The sequence below is a fragment of the Hyperolius riggenbachi genome, chromosome 2 (assembly GCF_040937935.1).
Source record: "Hyperolius riggenbachi isolate aHypRig1 chromosome 2, aHypRig1.pri, whole genome shotgun sequence".
NCBI lineage: Eukaryota > Metazoa > Chordata > Amphibia > Anura > Hyperoliidae > Hyperolius > Hyperolius riggenbachi.
This window is the reverse complement of record NC_090647.1, coordinates 76,896,107-76,922,945: the sequence shown is the minus strand read 5'-3', so window position 1 is coordinate 76,922,945 and position 26,839 is coordinate 76,896,107. Positions and strand designations below refer to the sequence as shown.

Below are 26,839 nucleotides of genomic sequence, written 5' to 3'. Positions count from 1 at the left end.
TGGCTAAACATATTGGAGGTAGATGATCAGCAAGACAGGCAGGTAATTTGCGTTGTATAAAAGGATATAAATTTGTCAGCCTCCATATCCTTCTAACATCAACTGTGCTTTTAAAGACAACTGTAATGAGAGAGAGATATGGAGGCTGCCATATTTCTTTCCTTTTAAACAATACCAGTTGCCTGGTTGTCCTGCTGGTCTATTTGGCTAGTGTCTGAATCCCACCAGAAACAAGCATACAGCTAATCTTGTCAGATCTGACTATGTCAGGAACACCTGATCTGCTGCATGCTTGTTGTCTATGGCTAAAAGTATTAGAGGCAGATGATCAGGCAACTGGTGTTGCTTAAAAGGAAATAAATATGGCAGCCTCCATATTCTCTCCTTACACTTGTCCTTTAAAGCAAACCTAAAGTGAAAGTAAACTATTCAGATAATTTTCAGGAGAGATGCCACCGCAGTCCAACTGCTTCAGCTGCATTACTTTTCTGTTTGAGTGAATTTAAAGAGAAACCATAACCAAGAATTGAACTTCATCCCAATCAGTAGCTGATACCCCCTTTCCTATGAGAAATATTTTCCTTTTCACAAACGGATCATCAGGGGCTCTGTATGGATGATATTGTGAAACCCCTCCTACAGTGTGATGTCAGGACCGTGGTTCTGACATCACACTGTGGGAGCCTTGTTGCATTGTGGGAAATAACAGCTGTTTCCAACTGCCACAAATTAATCAGCATCTCCTTCCACTGACATCACCTGCCAGAAGAAAAAATGTCACCATGTGATAAATGTCCAAATGTTAATCAGGGAGAGGAAAGATTTTACAATGGGTAAACACTGACTAAATCATTTATACGTAATTACTGTAAACATGAAGCACTTTTTATTACATTGTTTTCACTGGAGTTCCTCTTTAAAGGACCACTACAGGGAAAAAAATAAGCAGTTAAAATCTGACAGAACCAACAGGTTTTGGACTAGTCCATCTCCTCATGGGGGATTTTGCTGGAGTGGTCCTTTAACACCGCTTCCCTGACTCAACATACTGTCATCGGAATATTTAGTATTTACTTGTTGTTGTTTCATGGGCAGCATCTTTATTCGTTAGTTAATTGGTTGCTTTTGCTTTCATCTTGTCAGGAATCGCAGGACATGATGGTGGGCTCTGCGGTATGTATCCATTTTCTATCTCAATAAGCTGTTAACACGTTTGAATGTACTGCCCGTGTTAAAGCAAACCTGAACTGAAACTAAACTTTTCAGACATTTTTCAGGAGAGCTGCCACTGTAGTCCGACTTCAGATGCACAGATAAAGCACTGGTTTATTAACCTTTGCATTGAAAAAATAAACCCAGGCAAGTTCTAAGTAGGACTGGTATAAGTTAACATATTTGTCTCATCGTGCTACTTGTCGCTTCAGCTACCCTTTAAAGAATAAGGGCCATTATAAACAAAAAAGTAACTAACGTGACGTGGGGTCCTGAAAAGGCCCATTTATTTTGTCGAAAGGTAGTGAGTGTTTTTTTGTTTTTTTTCAGTAAGCAGTTTTCCAATGTATTTATATGGGGTCATAAAATACCTCATATTCCTTGTAAGGTTGTGTTGTGGAATAGACAGTTAGGGGGACTTTCGGTTCCCAACCCCCTGAAATACTGCTACTTGCTACTCCCACTGTGTTGAGCAGTGTTTCTCAACCTGGCATCCGCGGACCCCTGGGGATACATTGGAACATGTCAGGGGGTCCCCCAGGGGCCGCAGTGAAAATAGCGGATCTCGCCCAGGTTTGTAGGTGCAGCGTCCGGCACCGTGGCAGGACTCTCTGCGGAAGTCCGGCAGAAGGGCTATGGGAAAAAGTTTAAGCCCAGCACTGGAGTCTATTTGCGTCTCTAGTTCTGGCCTCCCGCCACCATTTTCCTGTAGCCCTGCTCTGCCTGTAAGCAGAGCGCAGGAGATTTGCAGTCAGAGCTGCAGCAAAGGTGGTCGGAGAACAGCATTGTAGGACAGGAGGAGACATCTGCCTGGGGAGTACTTTATTTTTATGTGCCCCCACTCATGCCAGGCATATTAGGAGGCACTAACAGGTGGGAAACAGAAAAAAAGTTTAAAGGGGAACTCTGCCTAATTTTTTATGAGGATGCACTGCCTAATGTGATTTTTTTTTTAAGGGGAGAAATGCCCAATTATGTCTATTTTGAGGTGCAACTGCTGCCTAATTATGTGAGGGAAATGCTACCAATTATGTGTATTTCTGGGTCAACCTCTGTCTAATTATGTTTCAGCTTACTAAAACATAGGCTCGGAATGACCCGCAAAGGGGTATATGTGCTGAAAAGGTTGAGAACTATTGGTGTAGGGGAATTAAAGTAGGCCGTCTTCTGCTGTGCATGTCTAAAACTGGAGAGGGGTCCTTCAGCTTCTATGATGTTTCTGCATCTCTTAAGGAAAACACATGACCGTTTAACTACCATGCTTGGGAGCTATATATATCTTTGGGATGGTCCAGCGACTATCAGCTCAAGGAGAGGGGAATCTTTTCTTGAATCCAAAGGGTGATTAATTGCTTTCCTACAGCAGGCAATAAAGCATCCTAGAAGTCTGTTGGCAGGGCCGGATTTGTGGAGCAGTTCTTTTCAGCGCAGGAAGATTTGGGTGCAGCCGGCGCCACCATAGTCTGTAATAGGAATTACGGCTATAGCAGTGCACAGTGAGTAACTTCGCTGCCGTCAGAAGACTGAGCTGAAGTTACTTTTAAAACACTATAATTCGGCCTCCATCAATAGCTGGAAGCTGAATTACATCATTCCCCACCATCCACATGGACCTAGATGGGGAATAGTATTTAACGTCACCGGGAACTTGTGCAAAAGCAGGATAAGCCATACCGGCTGTATCCTGCGCCCAAGTCTCCCGGCGCCGATTTCAAATTTATGCCGGATTTGTACTCTTTACCACCCAAGGCCACTGTTACCAGCTGCCCCCTTTCAGTATAGGTAGCAAGATGACCCCTCCCCCTTTCCCTCTAGTATAGGTAGCCCGATAACCCTCCCCCCCCCCCCCCCCAGTATAGGTAGCCAGGTGACCCCTCCCCCTTTCCCTCTAGTATAGGTAGCCAGATGACTCGCTTAATGCCTCCCCCGCCCCCCTTTCAGTATAGATATCCAGCTTACCTTCACACCACAGCAGCCATCAGTGTCACTCATTTATCTGCTCGTCTCCAGTGCAGAAGATTCCTCTTTCTTTCCATCTCCGATGCTGCCCAAGTCCAGAGCAGCCGGCCACAATGCAGGCGTGCACAGAGAGCAAGATGGCTGCTGCACAGGTGGCTAGCAGCAGAGTATGTTGGTCAGGCGCTCACCTGATTTCCCTACATTGCAGCATTTGCAAGCTTGCAAATGCTGCACCAGTTTAGCCTGCTGCTTTGGTGCCCTTGCTACTGTGGTGCCCTAGGCCATGGCCTAAGCGGCCTTGGCCTAAATCGGGCCCTGTCTGTTGGTAACAGAGTCTCATGCAGGATGTCATGTTAATCTAAACAGCAGAAATGATTTATTTTTGAACTTCACATCTGCGTTTTTGCCAAAAAGTCTCCACTTCACCAGATCTGGATGGCTCAGTCCGTGGCCCGTTCACATAGTAAAAACGGATCTGATCAATGATTGATCGGATCCATTTGCACTCAGCAAATACATACCTTATCTTCATAGGCAGCCGGCGGTAGAGGCTTTCTTTTCTTCCGCTGTGACTACACATGACGCGTCATGTAGTCACATGACGCGGAAGAAGACGGAAGCCTCTACCGCCTATAAAGATAAGGTATGTATAAACCCTCCCTACCCCACCTGCCCGGCTGCTGCATCCTCCCCTCACCCTCCCGTCGCTAGATTCGCGGAGGCCCATGCCCCCATCACCCGTGGAACGGTCCGTTTCTTCACTAGTGTGAAGAAACGTTCCATTTCCCATTGCCCCAATGCTGCAGTATTTTTGTCCGGATCCATTCCGCTAGGCAGAACGGTCCTGGAAATTAGGGCCTGCAGCATTTTTCAGATCCGGGGACCGGAGCGTATGGAACGTATCCGTACCAACGGACGCATGTGAATGGATCCATTCACATCCATTCCATTTGTACAGTATACTTTCCGGTTACCTTCCGGAAAAAAACGCAGATGTAAACCGGGCCAAACTATTAACCCTTACTCTTCCTACTCCTTTCTTTCTCTTATGTATCACAATTTTTTTGAGTTATTTTTTATACATGATTTTTGTGATATTGGCCTTTTAACTCCAGTAGTAAAGGTCTAAACATTTAATTGCAGGGATTGTTTAGTGAAGCAGAAGAAGATGGCGGACGTAGCTCTTCCTCCAGCTCTGTAAGTTCTTTCTGTGCTTCACCCATCTATGATTTGTGCTTGTCTTCCTAATTTTCAGTAATACTGACCAACTAACTGGCAGATTATTTCATCAGTTAAAATTACCTACCGTGCAGAGGCCTTACTGAAGCAAATGTGCTGTGGAAGCGTAGATAGCAAACAGTCATTCAGGTCTTGAGAAAAAGAAACAAAAAAAAGAATATTTGCTGCGTACACCAGCAGGTTTAGTTATCGCACTGTAACTTCACTAGTTTTTTTTTTTGTTTTTGTTTTTTTCCTTGAAATATGTTTTATTTGCATTTCACCACAAAAACAAAGTGGGGGTCACATACAGTGGTGTGAAAAACTATTTGCCCCCTTCCTGATTTCTTATTCTTTTGCATGTTTGTCACACTTAAATGTTTCTGCTCATCAAAAACCATTAACTATTAGTCAGATAACATAATTGAACACAAAATGCAGTTTTAAATGATGTTTTTTTATTATTTAGTGAGAAAAATAACTCAAAACCTACATGGCCCTGTGCGAAAAAGAAATTGCCCCCTGAACCTAATAACTGGTTGGGCCACCCTTAGCAGCAATAACTGCAATCAAGCGTTTGCGATAACTTGCAACGAGTCTTTTACAGCGCTCTGGAGGAATTTTGGCCCACTCATCTTTGCAGAATTGTTGTAATTCAGCTTTATTTGAGGGTTTTCTAGCATGAACCACCTTTTTAAGGTCATGCCACAACATCTCAATAGGATTCAGGTCAGGACTTTGACTAGGCCACTCCAAAGTCTTCATTTTGTTTTTCTTCAGCCATTCAGAGGTGGATTTGCTTGTCCTGCTGCAGCACCCAAGATCGCTTCAGCTTGAGTTGACAAACAGATGGCCGGACATTCTCCTTCAGGATTTTTTGGTAGACAGAAGAATTCATGGTTCCATCTATCACAGCAAGCCTTCCAGGTCCTGAAGCAGCAAAACAACCCCAGAGCATCACACTACCACCACCATATTTTACTGTTGGTATGATGTTCTTTTGCTGAAATGCTGTGTTACTTCTACGCCAGATGTAACGGGACACGCACCTTCCAAAAAGTTCAACTTTTGTCTCGTCGGTCCACAAGGTATTTTCCCCAAAGTCTTGCCAATCATTGAGATGTTTTTTTAGCAAAATTGAGACGAGCCTTAATGTTCTTTTTGCTTAAAAGTGGTTTGCGCCTTGGATATCTGCCATGCAGACCGTTTTTGCCCAGTCTCTTTCTTATGGTGGAGTCATGAACACTGACCTTAATTGAGGCAAGTGAGGCCTACAGTTCTTTAGATGTTGTCCTGGGGTCTTTTGTGGCCTCTCGGATGAGTTTTCTCTGCGCTCTTGGGGTAATTTTGGTCGGCCAACCACTCCTGGGAAGGTTCATCACTGTTCCATGCTTTTGCCATTTGTGCATAATGGCTCTCACTGTGGTTCGCTGGAGTCCCAAAGCTTTAGAAATGGCTTTATAACCTTTACCAGACTGATAGATCTCAATTACAGTACTTTGTTCTCATTTGTTCCTGAATTTCTTTGGATCTTGGCATGATGTCTAGCTTTTGAGGTGCTTTTGGTCTACTTCTCTGTGTCAGATAGCTCCTATTTAAGTGATTTCTTGATTGAAACAGGTGTGGCAGTAATCAGGCCTGGGGGTGACTACAGAAATTGAACTCAGGTGTGATAAACCACAGTTAGGTTATTTTTTTAACAAGGGGGGCAATCACTTTTTCACACAGGGCCATGTAGATTTGGAGTTTTTTTTTCTCACTAAATAATAAAAACCATCATTTCAAACTGCATTTTGTGTTCAATTATGTTATCTTTGACTAATAGTTAACGGTTTTTGATGAGCAGAAACATTTAAGTGTGACAAACATGCAAAAGAATAAAAAATCAGGAAGGGGGCAAATAGTTTTTCACACCACTGTACATACAGAGGTAATGTGGGCTTTCATGACCCCTCTCTACCCCCCCTCCTCCTCCACCACCTTTGTCCATCCCCATCCTCTCAGCGCTAAAGCATTCTATAAGCTAAAAGAGCCAGCTTTAGTCAGGAAACGACCATCTAGGCCTGGGCACCAGGCGAATAATACTTGAGAGCCCCTAAAGAGCCACTAATATCCTCCAAACAATACTATGAAGTTAAAACAAATTTTCCCATCAAGTTATTAACCCCTTGGGGACAGGCCATTTAACCCCCCTTGGGGACCAGAGAAGTTGGCGGACAGGCCATTGATCCCCTCCTTGGAGACCAGAGCAGTTTGCCTGGTTTAGATGTCCCCAGTTTAGATAGCCAGGGATAGGTATTCCCTGTATAGATAGTCAGGCATTGGTGTCCACCATATAGGTAGTTGTCCCCAATGCAGGCAACCTCCATTACTTACCTCCCTGGGTCCTGCGATGAGCAGCTCTCCCCACCTCCTCTCTCCCCGACATGCAGCCTCGCTCTGCCGCTAAGTACCGGGTCCCAGCTTGTTGACTTCATCAAGCCGGAACTTGGCGACAGAGCAAGTATGGATGCTGGGCAGAGCGGAGTGGGAGCGACGATCGCCGGAAAGTAAAAATCCTTCTCAGTTTAGGTGCCCTTTAACTATATGGGATCTAACCTCCCCTAGGCCCTGTAGTATGTATTTCTCTACATCCTCATCAGAGAATTCTTTCTTCCATTTTTTAAAATGTAGGTGGACTGACCTTGAATTCTCAAGATTCACTACTTGTTAAGGTAGCCATACATCAGGCCATGTATGGACAGATCAACCATTAGACAGATCCCTCTCTGATCAGAATAGGATCTGCCTATACACCACAAACCGATTTTCAGATAGTGTATCATGAAATGTATCTGAAATCGGCCTAGCGCCGCCCACCTCCGCTGCCGCCTCCAAAGTAAATCATAAATCTAGCTGCCAATTACTGTGATCGGGGCTATACCACCATGCAGATTACAGGTGGGAGCGTAACCTGCAACAGGAAGATTGTTCAAAATCAAATGCGGAAAACAAGGTCGCTTACAATCGCTACAAAACTTTGTAATAGTTATCCTCATAAAAACATAAAAAACCCCTTGTGCGCCAAGGGGGTTATCCCCTTAGACCCCAGGCCCTCCTGCAATGGTGGGGGGTTACAGGAGCTGTTGTCTCCACAGTGGCCAGCACTAATGCGAATAGAGCCTAAAGTCTCAGATCATCTGATGGTCGGTTTACATAACATGTCTCAATTAGCAATATGTCCCTCGCCCAGTGACAAGTATGTAGTAACCAACACCCAGTGAACCAGGACTCGCCACCTCTGCCAGCCCAGTGGCGCTAGATCTGCAGCACGTGTTGGCTCAGATGGGATCCGCTGCTTTTACTCTTCCCAGCGCCTAACCTCGCAATGTCCGTTCAGCGCTGGCATTTTGTCTGTCTAGTACAGTGGTCCTCAAACTAAGACCCGCGGGCCGAATGTGGCCCCCTGAGGCTTTTTTTACTGGCCCCCCTCACTCAAATTGTATTACTTATAGATGCGGTCAGCTACATTTTTAAATATTGGTGGTCCACATATAGAATAGCAGCGCTGGCACCACCCATCCACATGGAAGCCAGAAAGCAGTAATTCGCTGGTTTCCAATCAAATTCCACATCAGGTGACACTGCTGTCCAATTGGACTGCAGGTTGTCATCTGGGTATGCTTCACTGTTTGGCCTGCAAAGACTTCTACATCAGATTATGTATGTTCCGGCCCCCCAGCAGTCTGAAGTACGTTGACCCGGCCCTCGACCCAAAACGTTTGGAGACCCCTGGTCTAGTATCTAAGCACCAGCACCCAATCCACATGCAATGATAACTATTTGTTTAACAGCTTTGTTGGCAACGCTGACAGTACATTTTTCAGTAAGTGACACTGAATCTGGCTTCTTCCCATACAGCCACCTATATCAGTTTTAGGAGCAGGAGGATAGACACAATTGTTTATCGCGTCAGTTTATTTTCATCCCGGTATTCTTCTACTGCAGGGGTGTCAAACTCAAATACAAAGTGGGCCAAAAAAAACACTTGTGGGCCAAATTTAATGGCTCTAAGGGTCAGATCCGGCCCTCGGGCCTTTGTGTTTCATAAAGGGAACCTAAAAAAGAGAAGGATATGGATTTTTCCTTTTAAAATAATACCAGTTGCCTGACTCTCCTGCTGATCCTGTGTCTCTAATATTTTTAGCCACAGCCCCTCAACAAGCATGCAGATAAGGTGCTCTGACTGAAGTCAGACTGGATTAGCTGCATGCTTATTTCAGGAGTGTGATTAAGCCACTAATGCAGCCAAAGAGATCAGCAGGACTGACAAGCAGCTGGTATTGTTTAAAGGGAACCAGAGAGGAACGAGGGGTGAAAAAAGGCAAGGATTTTATACATACCTGGGGCTTCTTCCAGCCCCATAAGCCTGAATCGCTCCCACGCCGCCGTCCTCAGCTTCCTAGATCCGCCGGTCCCGGGCCCATCACTTCTGGCGGACGCGGCCAATTGTCCGCATCACAGGGGCTCCCTCCATACATGTACACATGCGGCTGCGCAGTAAGCAGTCACATGCGTATCTGTATGGGGAGAGCACCCTGTGATGCGGAGAATTGGCCGCGGCCGACTTGCCGACTCGCGGCAATGACGGGACCCGGTGGCGGCGGATCCAGGCAGCGGAGGACGGCGGCGTGGGAGCGATCCGTGCGTATGGGGCTGGAGGAAGCCCCAGGTATGTATAGTTCATCCTCTCTGGTTCCCTTTAAAAGGAAACCTTCATATCCCTCTCAGTTAAGGTTCCCTTTAAAGATGCCTTTAGGCCATACACATATGGCCTCTTGTAGGACTTTGCTGTGGTGATACTATGTAAAAAGCAGTAGCACATAGCAGCCATTCTCATGCAGTATATGTGTGAGACAATATGAAAATATGAAGCACTGTATATTCCGGCGTATAAGACGACCCCCAAGTTTTCAAGATAAAATATACATTTTGGGGTATACTATAAGTATAAGACTACCCCTCTTGACTCCTGGACATTTGTATACCGTACTGTATGTACTGGTGTTATACTGTATAAACAGGTACAGATACTGGAGCTGTACTGTATGTGGTACCCAGTATACAACAACCAGCCAATCACAGCATGCGATGTACCTTACCGGTGATTGGCTGGTTGTTGTATACAAGCTTGCTTGGATTGGTCAGCTATCCTTGTCTCCAAGACTATCAGAGCGGTAGCGCAATCATGCCTCTTTCACCCGTATGGCCCGCCCTTGTATACTATTACCTCCTTCTCTGCCTCTTAGATCTCGCATTTCTCCAGTCCGACTCGGAAGTTTCAGCACCCGCCCTATAAGACGACACCCGGCGTGTAAGACGACCCCCGACTTTTGAGAAGATTTTCCTGGGTTAAAAAGTAGTCTTATATGCCAGAATATACAGTAACTAGCTCATTCTCCTGCATCCCAGCTTTCAAAATGGAATAGAACGCGTTCCAATAGCTTGTCTGGAGTCCTCCCATAATGGCTATTAGCTCACCTCTTCTCTCTACCTGAAAGGGAAATGTCATTGTTAAATAAAGTAAACAGGAGACCGGAGTTTGAATCTCGGCTTTTCCTGTTCAGTAAGCCAGTATCTCTCCAGTAAAGAGACCTTGGGCAAGACTCCCTAACACTGCCTACTGAGCATGCCCTAGTAGCTGCAGCTCTGGCGCTTTGAGTCTGCCAGCAGAAAAACGCAACATAGATATTCTGTGTCTTGTGTTGTCTTGCCTCCTAATATAATAAATACATTTACTTTCAGCTTGGTATTGTAAATGATGAAGACTTCACTTCCTATGGCTGTGTAAGTTCTTACTATACATCATTCACTTGCGGTTTATAGTTTTCTTCTTTCATCTCTTTATTTTAACCTTAAAGGGAACCTAAACTGAGAAGGATATGGATTTTTCCTTTTAAAATAATACCAGTTGCCTGACTCTCCTGCTGATCCTGTGTCTCTAATACTTTTAGCCACAGCCCCTGAACAAGCATGCAGATCAGGTGCTCTGACTGAAGTCAGACTGGATTACCTGCATGCTTGTTTCAGGTGTGTGATTCTGCCACTACTGCAGTGAAAGAGATCAGCACGGCTGCCAAGCAACTGGTATTGTTTAAAAGGAATCATCCATATCCCTCTCAGTTAAGGTTCCCTTTAAAGATTAACTGTCAGGCATAAAATAAAAAAATCAGCTCTTTGTTTTGATCTGGTAAACAAGTAATAAGGATGCTAACCAGGCAATCCAAAAGTTAGAAATCACTCTTATTTTCTTCTCCATAAAACATAATTCCCTAGTTTCCCTGGCTCTTATTTGGTACATCTGCCGCACAAAGGGAGTTGCAGAGCATGCTGGGTTTACTTTTTTCTTCTTTACTTCCCCTCAGACATAACTAATGCAGACTAATTGGCTGAAGCCTCTTTCCCTCCTGTTCTTCCCTCCCACACCTCTGTTCCTCTCTGATTGGCCAATATTTCTGCCCTTTCTACTGCAGACCTGGGTGGGAATGTGTGAAGACTGGGAGGAGGGCATGCAATGCATACACAATCAGGCAGAGGAGAGTAATGCTGGGGATACACGGTACGTTTCTGTACCGTGTATCGACCAGCTGATCCGGCCAGCTGATAATATTCAGCTGGCCCGATCAAGCCGCTCGACTCCCGGCCGCTCCATCCCCGCCGGCGGACAATGGCAGGGAATCAAGCGCTGATAAGGAAGCGCCGGCGGGGACGAGCAGCAATCGATCCGCGCGGACGAGCGGGGACGCGGCTGGGGTCGATCCGGCGGCTAATCGGCCACCAGATCGACCCGTGTATTCCCAGCATTAGGGTCAAATTATGTCAGGATTGGTTTCAAGATAGACACTGACAAAATGGAAAATCCTAAGAAGGATACTCTCTTTTTTTACTATAGAAAAATCACTAAAATCAAAATATGGACAGTGCAATACATATGTTATGTAGAGCAAGTATTTATCAACTTATATGTGTGTTTTTTTCTGAGATAGTATGGCTGACAGCTCTACTTTAAAGTGGTATAAAATTCAGCATGTCAACTTTGCTGTAAAAGATTATTTACAGCAGAAAACTTACTACCACAAAAAATGGTAGCAAAACAGCATTAAAACAGTTAAACACAGCACTTTCTTCTTCAATGGAAAGCTTATTTTGGAAGCTGAAGTGGAGGAAGTGATGACATTATCTTGTTTATGTTTCCTTATCAGCCACTTTTAGTTTCAGCTGCACTGCATAGCAGAAGGTGAAAACGATACATTATAATAAATAAATACAGCAGCTATGCAATAAAATGTAACGGCAGCTTTCAATGCAGGTAAATTGTACTTTGGGAACTTGTAATTTGTAAACATTTGTTACTACTTGTGCACAAAAGCAAATATGATAACTGTATGGGTAATAAAAAGTAGGAAAACACCTTTTTATTGAATATATTTTACTACCTATTATGTCATCTCAGCTGTAAAGAGAGCTAATGCATCATATAAATAGATAAGAGTAGATAAATTGTGAGATAAAAAATGTCCCTGCCTGCTAGCATGTGTATACAGGAAGTAAGATGTCACTTTCTGTATACATGTGCTAGCAGGGAGTGGGACACCACTCTCCTGTGTCTTCAGTGCGCTGTTCTGAATACTAAAATTCTGCCTCCCCCCACTGCGCCGGACAGTGCAGTGGGGATCTGGACCTTTTGGCCGCAGCCACCGGCCAAAGGAGGAGCAGGGAACGGGGAAAATGAGGCGTGCGGGATGCCATCATTGGATGACACCGACTGACGCAAGCGGTTCAGGCAGCATCATGGGCAGCCCGGCGGGGATAGCAACCAAATGTAGCTATGTATTTGAAAACAAATTCGATAACTAACTTCTCCTACTTGTATTTGCTTTGAACTAACAAAAGAAAAAATAAAAACACTTTTTAAATGTCTTCATATTCCTAATTCTAACTCATCCGAAATGGCTTCAATTCACAAGGCTACATCATGAGGTAAAGCAAAAATCTGCTAATTTTACTAAATATTTTGTCAAATGTTAATTCCCAAAGGCTGTTACCGCATGGAAATCTAAAATCACAGACTAGTGAGGGAAATTACAGATTTGTGAGGTAAATACCTCACAAATGTTAATTCACAAATAATAGAGCATGCAGTAAAAGGTGAGAGATGTTCAGTATTTTATATCCAGCCTGGGCTGTGAAGTAACTAAAGAACAGCCCTTCGAAAGGTTGTAGAAGAGTGGGAACCTGGAGAGAAGAAACAGTGAAAACAAATTAAACTATTCAAAAAAAATGAGAAAATGACTAATAAACACATTTCCCTTATTTCACAATAATATTTGTGGTAATTCAAAATAGTTAATAAGATACTAATGATTTTGAGCCGATACAAATTTTATGATAATCGATGCACCTTGGTATGCACCAACGCATACGGATAAAATACAAAATAATTCCTTAAAGGGAGCTAGAGATGAAGACTAGCTAAAAAATGAAAAACATTTTATACATACCTGGGGCTTCCTCTAGCCCCATCTCCATGGATCGCTCCCACGCCGTCGTTCTCCACTGCCTCTATCGCCGGTACCGGGTCCCGTCACTTCCGCTGGACACAACCAGTTTTCCGCATGTGCAGGGGCTCCCTCCGGCTCTTTACGCATGCGTCTGCGCAGTACGGAGGGAGCGCACTGCGCTTGCGTCGACTGGCCAAAATGACGTGGGAACGATCCAGGCTGGAGGAAGCCCCATGTATGTATAAAGCTATTATGCTCTTCGTCTCTGGTTCTCTTTAAAGAGGAACTGTCATGAAAATCTTAAAATTTAAAACACTTACAAATAAAAAGTTAATTTCTTCCAGAGTAAAATGAGTCATAAATTACTTTTATCCTATGTTGCTGTCACTTACAGTAGGTAGTAGAAATCTGACATTACCGACAGGTTTTGGGTTAGTCCATCTCTTCATGGGGGATTCTCAGCATGGCCTTTATTCTTTATAAAGACATTCGCTGAAAAAGATTTATACAAAGAAGCTGGCCAGCCTTTCTACTCGCTGTACACTTTTTTGGCAGTTGGACGGAGCAACTGCCATTCACTAAGTGCTTTTAAAAATAAAGAACACCTCTCCCCTCCCCCCCCCCCCCCCCATGAGATGGACTAGTCCAAAATCTGTTGTTAATGTCAGATTTCTACTACTTACTGTAAGTGGCAGCAGCATAGGAGAATAGTAATTTCTGCCTCATTTTACTCTGGAAGAAACTTTCTTCTAATTTGTATATGTTTACATGTATTTAAAATTTTAAGATTTTCGCGACAGAGGTCCTTTAAAACACTGAATGAATCAAGTGAGGGAGTGAAGAAGGTCTGATGAGATATACGTGGCTATCACCAAATCACCAAAACTTCAGTATATCAGGAAAGTTTTAAAATAATTTAAACTAAAAAATTGGGCTAATAGCAAAGAATGAGGCTAAAATGACATTGGATGGCCACTCCGCCATGTATCACATACTCGCTACCTCCATACACACAACGGCCGTGTACCACACAACCCCCATAGTCCAGATTAGGATATATTTGCCAATTTAAGCCACCAACACTAAATGATGGGGCCTGGCGATGGAAGGAAATCTGTAAAGTGCAGCTGGATGGAACCAACGTGGCAACACAGCAAAGCCAGCACATTGTCACAATTCAAATGAAGCCAGGTATTGCAAATCAGCATATAGCAGCATAAGCAGAGGTGGCAGTCAAAACCAGAATGCATTGAGCTAAGCCGGCAATAGTGGACACATGAGCAGCAGCAGTGCGTGTGCACAATCTCATCCAACCATGGGAAAATGGGCCACTGGGCTCGCTCAGGATACTGGGTTTTAAAGTGGATCCGAGATAAACGTTTACTCATTGCATAACTGCGTTCCTTACATATAGTTTATAGGGCATTCCTCAAACCAAATACTTTTTTTTTTGAATACTCTAATTCCCTATAAACTAAACAAGCCTCGCCCACAGCTCCTCCAGTGCCTTGGCACTCTGAGATCCATGTAGCAAGGGCTTATGGGAGCTCAGTCTGGGCAGGAGGAGGAGGTCACTAGTCAGAGATTTCAGAGGCAGAGGAGAGAGGAGGAGAAGGAAGTGAAGTTTTCACAGGCTGAGGGTTGGAGATGCAGAGCAGCTTTGCCTGTGTGTAATGATCACAAGCTGAACATGGCTGCGCTCATTGTATCGCAGGAAGAAATAATCATGCACTGTTGAAGCTGTTTGCAGCTAGATTTGCTGTGTAAACTATCTAAACTTTTGATAAGATCTATAGACAAGTTACTTGTTATAGTTAGTTTTTCATCTCAGATCCACTTTAAGTCCTCTTAATGATGGAGATGTCCTGGATGGCAATCAGGGCTGCATCCCCCAGCCGTGTGTCAGCAGCCGTGTGTGAGCTGGAGGATGGGCCGCGGGTCAGTGCAGTGGTAGCCCAAGGTAAACCTCGGGAGACATGCCGGGCAAGCTGGAGGGGCCCTCTTAAAGTCCCACAGTGTGTCCAAGCAGGGCGGTGTGGCGTCCCTTGCGAATGTCGGCTCCCAACAGTTTTGCCGGACTCCGGCTTACTGGGGCGGGGTCAGAAGATGTGAGGTATTTTTCCTTTGTGAATTGTCATGCATTTTTGGGGGTAATTACCGAACTATTACCGCATGTGTGAAAATATTGGTGAATAATTAAAAAAACATACTTTTTACTGCATGAGGTAAATTACCGAACATTGAAATTTTTACCAAACAGGTCTTAGTGAATTGAAGCCAATGGCTGTTAATTTATCTCCACCCTCTACCTGAAATGTAATATCAATAATAACTTGTATTTTTAGGCAGATGCAGATTCTGATGGGGAAGACGGTTACCTTGGCGCTGTAAGTTATTTCTGTATTAGCTATGCTACACGGACAAGGAGTGTGCATACCATCTCTCTGGATATCGTGCACCAACTCGAATTGCACGACTGGACCAATTAAATTGTACTAATCAGATTGTAACAATCGAATTTCATGATTGTGCCAATCAGACTGGTACAATCGGGCAATTACACTGATCCAATTAAATTGGACCAAGTGAATTGCATAATTGGACCAATCAAATTGCATGTTTGGGCCACTCAGATTGGGCTACTCAGATTGGACCAATGGAATTGTACAGTTGGATTAGTCCAATTAGTCCAATTCCGATTGCACAGTTGGACTAATCAGATTAGTCCAATCAGATTGCATGATTGGTCCAGTCAGACTTGACCAATCAAATTCTACCAATTGTGCAATTTGATTGGTCCAATCTGATTTGTTTAATTGCTACCCAAGTTACCCTGTGACCAACTGTGCCAAGTTTCTGGATTCTATCATTAAGAGCCAGCTTAAAGTACCCCTGACCTGGTCCCCTCCACCCCCGATACATTTAATATTGTTTCGTTACTGGTGCTGTGCCCAACACGCAGCACCATCCGCCCCCCTCCAGCACCCCCTGTGGCCGCCGTTCTGCTGTCAAATATGGGCGGGAGCAGGTGGCAGCTCTTCCTTCCTTCTGCACATCCTTAGTCCTGCCCCCTCAACTTACCGCTATAGTTCCACATTTGATTAACTGCACACAGTGCGTGCAGTGGTAATTGAGGTTGGAAGGAAGAAGCTCCCCTGTGCACTGTGTGCAGTGAATTAAATGTGGAACTATAGTGGTGAGTGGAGGGGGCGGAATTATGCACTGGCAGCAGGGCCGAGGCAGAGGCTGAAGAGGCTCCAGCCTCAGGGCGCAGTGTAGGAGGGGGCGCACAATTCATTCTGCTGTCATTCCCAATTGTGTTTGAAACACAAAGAAATAGGAAAAGGGCATACATAGCAGTGACTGCAAGCCAGATAACTAGAGATTAAGGTGTTGGGGATTTTGGGGGTCCTAGGGTGCCTCTTAGTCTAATAGCAATTAGTGTGTGACAGCTGGGGTGGGAGGGATGGAGGGGTGCACTTTGCTGTCTCAGCCTTGTGTGCTGAAGGACCTTGTCCCGGCTCTGACTGGCAGAGGGGAGGAAGAACTGTTTAGTTTAGTGACTTTAAAGAGGAACTTCAGCCTAAACAAACATACTGTCATTAAGTTACATTAGTTTTGTTAATTAAAATAGATAGGTAATATAATCTCCCTTACCCACCCTGTTTTAAAAGAACAGGCAAATGTTTGTGATTTCATGTGGGCAGCCATCCTTTTTTGGTTGAAAGGAGATGACAGGGGAGCATGAGACACAGCTCCAACTGTCCTGTGTCCTGATCACCCCTCCCAGTTGCTAGGCATCAAGAACAACAACATCAGAAATCCCATCATGCTTTGCACAGTATCAGGGGAAAAATGCAGGGGCAGTTTTCTTTGATGGGGCGGAGCTTAGTTTTTATGCAGCCAAAAATGAGGCTTGGGTAAGAAAAACAAAGTTCTGATGCTGTGAAACTGTTAAAAAAAACACCAAGCCTTTTCAGTGCTACTGAGTAGATTTTTAGTCTGGAAGTTCACTTTAACTTCAAAACTGTTCGTCCGGGACGGGGCTGTGCACACTACGTCTGACAGCACTGTATGCTTGGGACTGCTTTAGCACCCGTATTGTAATGGACCTAGTGTCCAGTTTACTAAATCTATTAGTTTAGAATCAGGATAATGCTGTTTATTGGCTAAGTTAGAGGTAAATAAAAAGTAAGCTTTTGGCTAATAAGCCTTCTTCAGACTGTTCCTGTATATTAACAAGATGTTAAAACACACTGCTTATATACACTGGATATTTGGAGGAGAAAATGTTTCTTCTCCGAATGTCCAGTGTATATAAGCTATGTATTTTAACATCTTGTTAATATACAGAAACAAAGTCCGAAGAAGGCTTATTAGCCAAAAGCTTACTTTTTATTTACCTCTAAGTTAGCTAATAAATGCAATCATCCTGATTCAAAAGTTCTTGCTTTTACTGATGGTAACACGGTACAACGCTCTGCTTCTAAATAAATGAGTATAAAACTTGTTTCCGCTAGGGGAAATGCCTTCCCGCATTCAAATTCAGACAGAATTGTAGCCTCTCTGAGATGGGGCCTTAGGGTAATTTCATTTTTCCTTATATAACTATTTTAAGTCTACATATTTTCCATATTTGCATTTGAATAACTCTATTTGTTTACAGGGGCCTAGACTTGAAGAGGATTCTTCTTCATCATCTGTAAGTTATGTCTGTACTTCTTTTTTCTTTGATTTGCATTTGTTTGAGCTTTATTTTCCTGGTGTGTCCTGTCTGACTTGTGCTAGCTCCACAGATTAGTCTTCCAATAAGTAACCGCCAATCTAGTCCAGGCACAGTTCTGTGTAGACCCTCTAATAACTCAGTAAGGTGATTGCCCAAATTTCCAGATCTTACCTTGCCCTAGTTTATATTCTTACATTTATCAGTTACTGCTGAAAAATCAGGAACACCACCACAGAAGGCTGCATGACCTCACAACCTAGGCTAAACATCACTTAAAGTGGATCCGAGATAAACTTTTACTCATTACATAATTGTTTTTCTTTCATATAGTTTATAGGGCATTCCTCAAGCCAAATATTTTTTTGTTTTAATACTTTAATTCCCTATAAACTAAACAAGCCTCGCCCACAGCTCCTCCAGCGCCTAGGCACTCTGAGACCCATGTAGCAAGGGCTAATGGGAGCTCAGTCTGGGCAGGTGGAGGAAGAGGTTACTAGCCAGAGATTTCAGAAGCAGAGGAGGAGAAGGAAGTGAAGTTTTCACAGGCTGAGGGCTGGAGATGCAGAGCAGCTTGCCTGTGTGTAATGATCACAAGCAGAACATGGCTGCTCTCATTGTATCACAGGAAGAACTACTCATATACTGTTAAAGCTGTTTGCAGCTAGATTTGCTGTGTAAACTATCTAAACTTTTGATAAGATATATAGACAAGTTACTTCTTATAATTCGTTTTCATCTCAAATGTGTGGGCGGGACTGCATACCAATATACAGCAATGTATAAATATAAGAAGCATTTCTGATGCTGAAAATTGGTTAAGTAAGGTAAGAATGGGTATCCTATATATTGCATTATGCTCTACTATATGTCATTAAAGGGAACCTAAACTGAGAAGGATATGGATTTTTCCTTTTAAAAAAATACCAGTTGACTGACTCTCCTGCTGATCTTGGGTCTAATAGTTTTAGCCACAGCCCCTCAACAAGCATGCAGATCAGGTGCTCTGACTGAAGTCACACTGGATTAGCTGCATGCTTGTTTCTGGTGTGCGATTCAGCCACTACTGTAGCCACAGAGGTCAGCAGACATGCCAGGCAACTGGTATTGTTTAAAAGGAAACATCCATATCCCTCTCAGTTTAGGTTCCCTTTAAGGTTCCAGTTTAGGTTGTCTGATGTATTATTGCACATACAGCTAGGTGTGTCCCTCTTGTATACCTCCAAACTTTCTACAACACAAAATGGGTACAGTGTTCTCCCCAGGCTTTTTTAGCTGGGTGCTCCACCCTGCTGTCATTGGCTCGCCTCCTCATGCTCCTTCTGTGCTGTAAGCAGAGTTTCATCAGCCCTGCATTTCCCCCTGGCACCCCACCTGGCTACTTTTTCATGCCATCCGGCTGGAAAAAAAATTCTGGGGAGAACACTGTACATGGCTTACATGTTTCTATTTTGGAGCACCTGGAGAAAAGACCCCGCAGACATGGGTAGAACACACTCTAGTTACCCATAGACAGGATAGTTTGATTAACTGAAACAGCTGACCATGTGCTGAACTAAAGCTTCATACCCACGCTGATCTGAACTCCGCCATGGCGGACGGTAAAGACTCCCATGGCCCAGAATCAGACGTCAGACCAGCGTGTGTACATTGGCCGCACACGTCAGTCACTAAAGGTGGCCGCACTCCATACAATTTAAAGATCTAATTTTACACTTATTTGTTAATCATGATTGGTTGTCCCAAAAATTTGAAAGCTTTTTTTTTTTAATTCGTTTGAGAAATCTGATCGAATTTCCTGTTTTTATTCAATAAAAGTAGATCGGGAATGTTGGATTTTTCTGATCAATTTTTATCCAAATGGAATGGTGTGTGGTAGATTGTCAATTACTTGATGTACAAACCCAAGCAATTTTTTCTGAGTTTTCAATCATTTTTTACATAATTGGAAAATTTTAATATATGTGTGTGTGTTACATTGGTCAGATTTTTTTAAATGTTACAATCAGTCAGAAAAATTGATTACTATTCTTGAATTGAAAAGATATTTAAACAATTGTATGGTGTGTGGCCACCTTAAAGATTTAGCATGTCCGGACCTTTAGCGATGCCCAACAAGTGAGGATTGTGCAATCCCATTGTTCTCGCTGCATCTGTACAGCATTGATCAGTGCTCTGTCACCTGGCTGGGGTCGGTACACGATCTCTTGGGGGACAGCGATCCAGAAGATATCCACAAATGATATGGTCCTTAATCATTCTTCATACTGCCCAATATGCAACATTTATTGGCTAGCAACTCTTTTTAGCCAAGGATTGGTAGACTATCCATTGAAACTCACCCACTCCAATCACAACTACATTAATATAATTTTGGCTGCAGTTGGCTGAAGAAGAGCCAACAAGCTTTGCTACAGCACACATGAGTCTTCAGAGTCTATAAGCCAGTCTGCAGACTGTATGCCAGCTGTACATGCTTGCTGGACTTCTATGTGCACAAGAAAGCCAACATCACATTTATTGGTAGAAATGAACATTTTTGACAGTTTAAGCTACCACTAGTCCCTGCAGCATGCAATGATAGTAATTACCATTAACCTCTTGACGACCAGCTAACGCTGATTGGCGTAAACTGGTCGTCTGCTGGTTACCATGGAAACGGCCTTTCCATGTCAGTTCACGGAGGGTGTCTCCGTGAACAGCCGGAGAGCCGCCGATCGCGGCTCGCCAGCAAAATGTAAACACGCGGGGAAGAAATCCCCGCTGTTTACATCATACGGCGCTGCTGCGCAGCGGCGCCGTAGGGCAGATCGGCGATCCCCAGCCTCTGATTGGCCGGGGATCGCCGGCATCTGATAGGCGGAAGCCTATCCTTCAATGCGCAGGACGGAACTCCGTCCTGCGCATTACGGAGAGAGGGAGGGAGGGAGGTAAGGAGGCAGAGGGCGGAAATGGCTGCGGAGGGGGGCTTTGAGGAGCCCCCCCCCCGCAAAACGCAGATGGCCGGCGGCGATCAGACCCCCCCCCCCCCCCGGCAGGACATCCCCCTAGTGGGGAAAAAAGGGGGGAAGTCTGATCGCCCTGGCATAATACTGATCTGTGCTGCGGGCTGGAGAGCCCACCCAGCACAGATCAGGCAAATCACCCCTGGTCGGCAAGTGGTTAAAGATAGAGAATGCCAGTACAGCAGTCAAACTGATGGCCAAAACCGATTGCAATTGATCATTTTGGCGGCCAAAAGTTTATACCTGTACCTACCTTTAGCTACCTTTAGCCAATGTAGGTTGTTTTCATGGTGGAATTCAACTACAGTGATAATACGTAAAATGTGGTCACAAATATGGGTAGTACAAAAAGATGAAAAGAAAAACTTTGCGGCACTCACCAATCCAGTTGATCGCAAGTTTTTGTCATTTGCTCTCGCCTATTAGAATGACTTTGTAAAAAAAAAAAAAAACAGTCCGGCGAGCTCCGTATTGAGATGAAGGAAGTAGAATGTATCGCTATGGTAAGATGAAAGGACGTGCACAGCCAGGCAAGAGAGCAAAGAAGTTTCCTTTATTTGTATACAAAGTACCCAGCAGGCTCAGGGTAAACTAGAACTCCCAGGAGTGTGTAAGGGGCTACAAAGGACCAAAAAGTCCTCTTACTAAAATGTTATGCAAAGCAAAATGGTTTCTTTCTTAAAACAGAAGGTATTTGCGATTATTCAGGTTGGAGTGAGCATATGATATCTCCCATAATGCTCTCACGTATTAGGATCATGGGAGACAGCATATGCTCACTCCAATCTGAATTATTACAAATACCTGCTGTTTTAAGAAGACAAACTTTTTTGTTTTGTATACAAAGCGATCTCAGACGTCAAACCATCCATAAAACAGCTCAGGATGCCATTATACAATCCATTGTGTAGGCCAAGGTGAGAGCAACTAAGGGTGGGTGAGGGAGGATCAGAGGCCGGTCACGACAGCCGTTTTGCGTTCAAGACGCTTGTTCACGTGGAGGGCAGAACAAGCATCTTTAATGCGAAATGGCTGTCAGGACCAGCCTCTGATTCCCCCACCTTACCCACCTCTTGTTGCTCTCATCTCGGCCTACACAATGGATTGTATAATGGCATCTTCAGCGGTTTTATGGATGGTTTTACATCTGAGATTGCTTTGTATACAAAATAAGGAAACTTCTCTTCTATCTTGCCTGGTGGTGCAGGTCCTTTGAGATTACCACAGTGACAAACATGAGTAGCCATAGCCATCCTGCTGGGATTTGAATTGTAAAGCTTCGTACACACGTCTGATTTTTACAAACTATGGGTCGTTAGACCTGCCTGCGGGGGGGTCTGACGCCGAGCGGATCAGTCAAAACCAGCCTTTATCAGCCTGACGCCAGACTGTACACACAGGCAAACTGTCGTCAGAACGACCGCCCTGCGGGCAGGTCTGACGACCCGTAGTTTGTACAAATCAGGCCTGTGTACGCGCCATAGGGGAAAAGCAGATGCTGAGGGCAGTGGTCAATTTACATACAAACAATTGTTAACCCTCTGCACTCAAAACACAAACTCACAGCAATCTGTAGTGTTAGTACTGATAAAAAGTATTAGATTCAAGAGTCTTAAGGTCCGTACACACGCCGGACTGGAGGCAACGGCGGATCGCTCAGAAACAGCCGTATCAGTCCGCCGACAGTGCGTACACACGCCGGACTTGGAACGCCCACCCAGCGGGAGGCAACGACGGACCCGTCGTTGCCTCCAGTCTGGCGTGTGTACGGACCTTTAGGTTATGGCTTTAGTATGGACCAATTTTAAGGTGGGTATCAGAACGCTAATGAATTGGTTTAGTACAATATTGCTGCAGTCCATTTTGGAGGCAAAAAACCTCTGTTTATACAACCCACCTTTTGGTACTTCTAGAGTTGAAGCTTGCTGTGACTGAATCTTTTAGTGCAGGTGAATAATTATTGTTTGCACATAAAGGGCTTGATTCACAAAAGAGTGCTGTTAGCACGGCTGTTTTCGCGCAAAACGATAAAGTTTTCGCGCGTAAATGCAAATTTTTGCAAGAAACCGATATCGTTTTCGCGTGAAAATTCGCGTTTACGCGCGAAAACGTTATCGTTTCACACGAAAATTCACCATCGTGTGCAATGCGAAAATTTGCGCGAAAAATTGCCGTGCTAACAGTTAGCACTCTTTTGTGAATCAAGCCCAAAATGTAGTAGCTCATACTAATGTTATGCTGTACACTGTATGTATTGGAATATAAGTGACATGATACGACAGACATCTGTAAGTACAGTGGCACGCATATAAATTTGAATGCTGTGTCCCTTTTCTTCTTTCTCTGCCTGAAAGAGTTAATATTCAGCGATGTAACTGACCGTTTCTCTCCAGTGTATAGCTCCCTCACTGATAAGGTATTTCAGCCATAAAACACTTTACAGGCAGAGAACTGGGCTTCTGAGAGCGGGGGATAGATAATAAAAGGTAAATACTGTAGCTCATACATTTTTAGCTCTGAAACAGACAGATTTATCTATATTTATCCCTTAGCATGCCTCCCCCCTCTGTACCTTCTGATGAGCTCTTCTATGCAGAGTGCGCATTGAAGCATGCTGTTAAATCCATATCTACCTGTCCTTGCTCCAGCCCACATTCAGGTGTCAGCGGATCACAGCTTTTGCCCTATTTCTAGGCAGGAGGGCTTATCTGCAGGGCAGCTTTTATATATTCAGTAAATAATGATTATGCTTAAAATTATGTTTATTTACAGGACTCTCCGAAATCTTATGCATTTTCCGGTAGACGTCACTTTTACAATGTAAGTTCGCCCTGTTCTTTCCCCCACTTGTGATGTATCGTTTACTTCTTTCTCAGCCGGATTTTTAGGTGGCCACTGGGATACGCAGTGCTGCCACAATCACCTTTTTGAATGTCCCACATTGTTGCTACACTGTCTGCTACATAACTTCTTAACCACTTGAGGACCACAGTCTTTCTACCCCTTAAGGACCGGCCACTTTTTTTCCATTCAGACCACTGCAGCTTTCACGGTTTATTGCTCGCTCATACAACCTACCACCTAAATGAATTTTGGCTCCTTTTCTTGTCACTAATAAAGCTTTCTTTTGGTGCTATTTGATTGCTCCTGCGATTTTTACTTTTTATTATATTCATCAAAAAAGACATGAATTTTGGCAAAAAAATGATTTTTTTAACTTTCTGTGCTACATTTTTCAAATAAAGTAAAATTTCTGTATACATGCAGCGCGAAAAATGTGGACAAACATGTTTTTGATTAAAAAAAACCCATTCAGTGTATATTTATTGGTTTGGGTAAAAGTTATAGCGTTTACAAACTATGGTGCAAAAAGTGAATTTTCCCATTTTCAAGCATCTCTGACTTTTCTGACCCCCTGTCATGTTTCATGAGGGGCTAGAATTCCAGGATAGTATAAATACCCCCCAAATGACCCCATTTTGGAAAGAAGACATCCCAAAGTATTCACTGAGAGGCATAGTGAGTTCATAGAAGATATTATTTTTTGTCACAAGTAAGCGGAAAATGACACTTAATGACAAAAAAAAAAAAAAGTTTCCATTTCTGCTAACTTGCGACAAAAAAAAATGAAATCTGCCACGGACTCACCATGCCCCTCTCTGAATACCTTGAAGTGTCTACTTTCCAAAATGGGGTCATTTGTGGGGTGTGTTTACTGTCCGGACATTTTGGGGGGTGCTAAATTGTAAGCACCCCTGTAAAGCTAGTGTTGGGCGAACATCTAGATGTTCGGGTCGAACAGGCCGAACATGGCCGCGATGTTCGGGTGTTCGACCCGAACTCCGAACATAATGGAAGTCAATGGGGACCCGAACTTTTGTGCTTTGTAAAGCCTCCTTACATGCTACATACCCCAAATTTACATGGTATGTGCACCTTGGGAGTGGGTACAAGAGGAAAAAAAAATTTAGCAAAAAGAGCTTATACTTTTTGAGAAAATCGATTTTAAAGTTTCAAAGGGAAAACTGTCTTTTAAATGTGGGAAATGTCTGTTTTCTTTGCACAGGTAACATGCTTTTTGTCGGCATGCAGTCATAAATGTAATACATATAAGAGGTTCCAGGAAAAGGGACCGGTAACGCTAACCCAGCAGCAGCACACGTGATGGAACAGGAGGAGGGTGGCGCAGGAGGAGAAGGCCACGCTTTGAGACACAACAACCCAGGCCTTGCATGAGGACAAGAAGCGTGCGGATAGCAATTTGCATTTTGTCGCCATGCAGTCATAAATGTAATACAGATGAGCGGTTCAATAAACAGGGACCGGAAACGCTAACCCATCACAGATGTTCATTGTTCATGTTACTTGGTTGGGGTCCGGGAGTGTTGCGTAGTCATTTCCAATCCAGGATTGATTCATTTTAATTTGAGTCAGACGGTCTGCATTTTCTGTGGAGAGGCGGATACGCCGCCGATCTGTGACGATGCCTCCGGCAGCACTGAAACAGCGTTCCGACATAACGCTGGTTGCCGGGCAAGCCAGCACCTCTATTGCGTACATTGCCAGTTTGTGCCAGGTGTCTAGCTTCGATACCCAATAGTTGAAGGGTGCAGATGGATTGTTCAACACAGCTACGCCATCTGACATGTAGTCCTTGACCATCTTCTCCAGGCGATCGGTGTTGGAGGTGGATCTGCACGCTTGCTGTTCAGTGTGCTGCTGCATGGGTGTCAGAAAATTTTCCCACTCCAAGGACACTGCCGATACCATTCCCTTTTGGGCACTAGCTGCGGCTTGTGTTGTTTGCTGCCCTCCTGGTCGTCCTGGGTTTGCGGAAGTCAGTCTGTCGGCGTACAACTGGCTAGAGGAGGGGGAGGATGTCAATCTCCTCTCTAAAGTCTCCACAAGGGCCTGCTGGTATTCTTCCATTTTGACCTGTCTGGCTCTTTCTTCAAGCAGTTTTGGAACATTGTGTTTGTACCGTGGATCCAGAAGGGTATAAACCCAGTAATTGGTGTTGTCCAGAATGCGCGCAATGCGTGGGTCGCGTTCAATGCAGTCCTAGGCCGAAGAGGTCATAGCCTAGGGTCACAAAACCTGTTTATTTGGGCAATTTCAATGGTGGCGAGTCTGACGTACATAAATCGCAGCAATGGCCGTTAGCAACGTCTGAATCTCACGAAATGTCTCATGCAGGTAGAAGACATATTGTTAGACTTGGGCTCCAAAGATGGGTTCCCTACATCTCTGCAAACCAGAGTTACAGGGCTCCAAATTTGGTAAAATCCCCCATAGGCTTTCATTGGGCCTCCTATTTACAGTTCCAAAATCTCACATCTTTTCAAAGGGCAATTACTCAGCAGTACCAAATTTTCTAGCATTGTAGAGACCCTTAGGGGGAACATGACTGGTGAGTTTCGGGCCCCTAGGCCAAAGAGGTCATAGCCTAGGGTCACAAAAACCTGTTTATTTGGGCTATTTCAATGGTAGTGATGGTGACGTACATAAATCGCAGCAATGGCCGTTAGCAAAGTCTGAATCTCACGAAATGTCTCATGCAGGTAGAAGACATATTGTTAGACTTGGATTCCAAAGATGGGGTCCCTACATCTCTGCAAACCAGAGTTACAGGGGTCCAAAATTGGTAAAATCCCCCATAGGATTTCATTGCCTCCCTATTTCACTTTCCAAAATCTCACATCTTTTCAAAGGGCAATGGCTCAGCAGTACCAAATTTTCTAGCATTGTAGGGACCCTTAGGGGGAACATGACTGGTGAGTTTTGGGCCCCTAGGCCGAAGAGGTCATAGCCTAGGGTCACAAAAACCTGTTTATTTGGGCTATTTCAATGGTAGTGATGGTGGCGTACATAAATCTCAGCAATGGCCGTTAGCAAAGTCTGAATCTCACGAAATGTCTCATGCAGGTAGAAGACATATTGTTAGACTTGGATTCCAAAGATGGGGTCCCTACATCTCTGCAAACCAGAGTTACAGGGGTCCAAAATTGGTAAAATCCCCCATAGGATTTCATTGCCTCCCTATTTCACTTTCCAAAATCTCACATCTTTTCAAAGGGCAATGGCTCAGCAGTACCAAATTTTCTAGCATTGTAGGGACCCTTAGGGGGAACATGACTGGTGAGTTTCGGGCCTCTAGGCCGAAGAGGTCATAGCCTAGGGTC

General features: G+C 44.1%; 1 protein-coding gene across 3 annotated transcripts in view; it reads left to right on the top strand.

The window, feature by feature from the left end:
* The window catches only part of PARP4 (poly(ADP-ribose) polymerase family member 4), a 291,746-nt gene that overhangs the window by 145,223 nt on the left and 119,684 nt on the right, over positions 1 to 26,839 (top strand). For 2 of the 3 annotated variants that reach the window (XM_068266937.1, XM_068266935.1), the window contains exons 33-38: positions 1,144 to 1,173; positions 4,315 to 4,368; positions 10,174 to 10,215; positions 15,275 to 15,316; positions 17,596 to 17,631; positions 23,430 to 23,477. In XM_068266937.1, coding sequence (XP_068123038.1) covers positions 1,144 to 1,173; positions 4,315 to 4,368; positions 10,174 to 10,215; positions 15,275 to 15,316; positions 17,596 to 17,631; positions 23,430 to 23,477 — 252 coding nt within the window. The remainder of the gene's footprint in view (positions 1 to 1,143; positions 1,174 to 4,314; positions 4,369 to 10,173; positions 10,216 to 15,274; positions 15,317 to 17,595; positions 17,632 to 23,429; positions 23,478 to 26,839) is intronic. The other variant, XM_068266936.1, reaches the window with a different exon arrangement.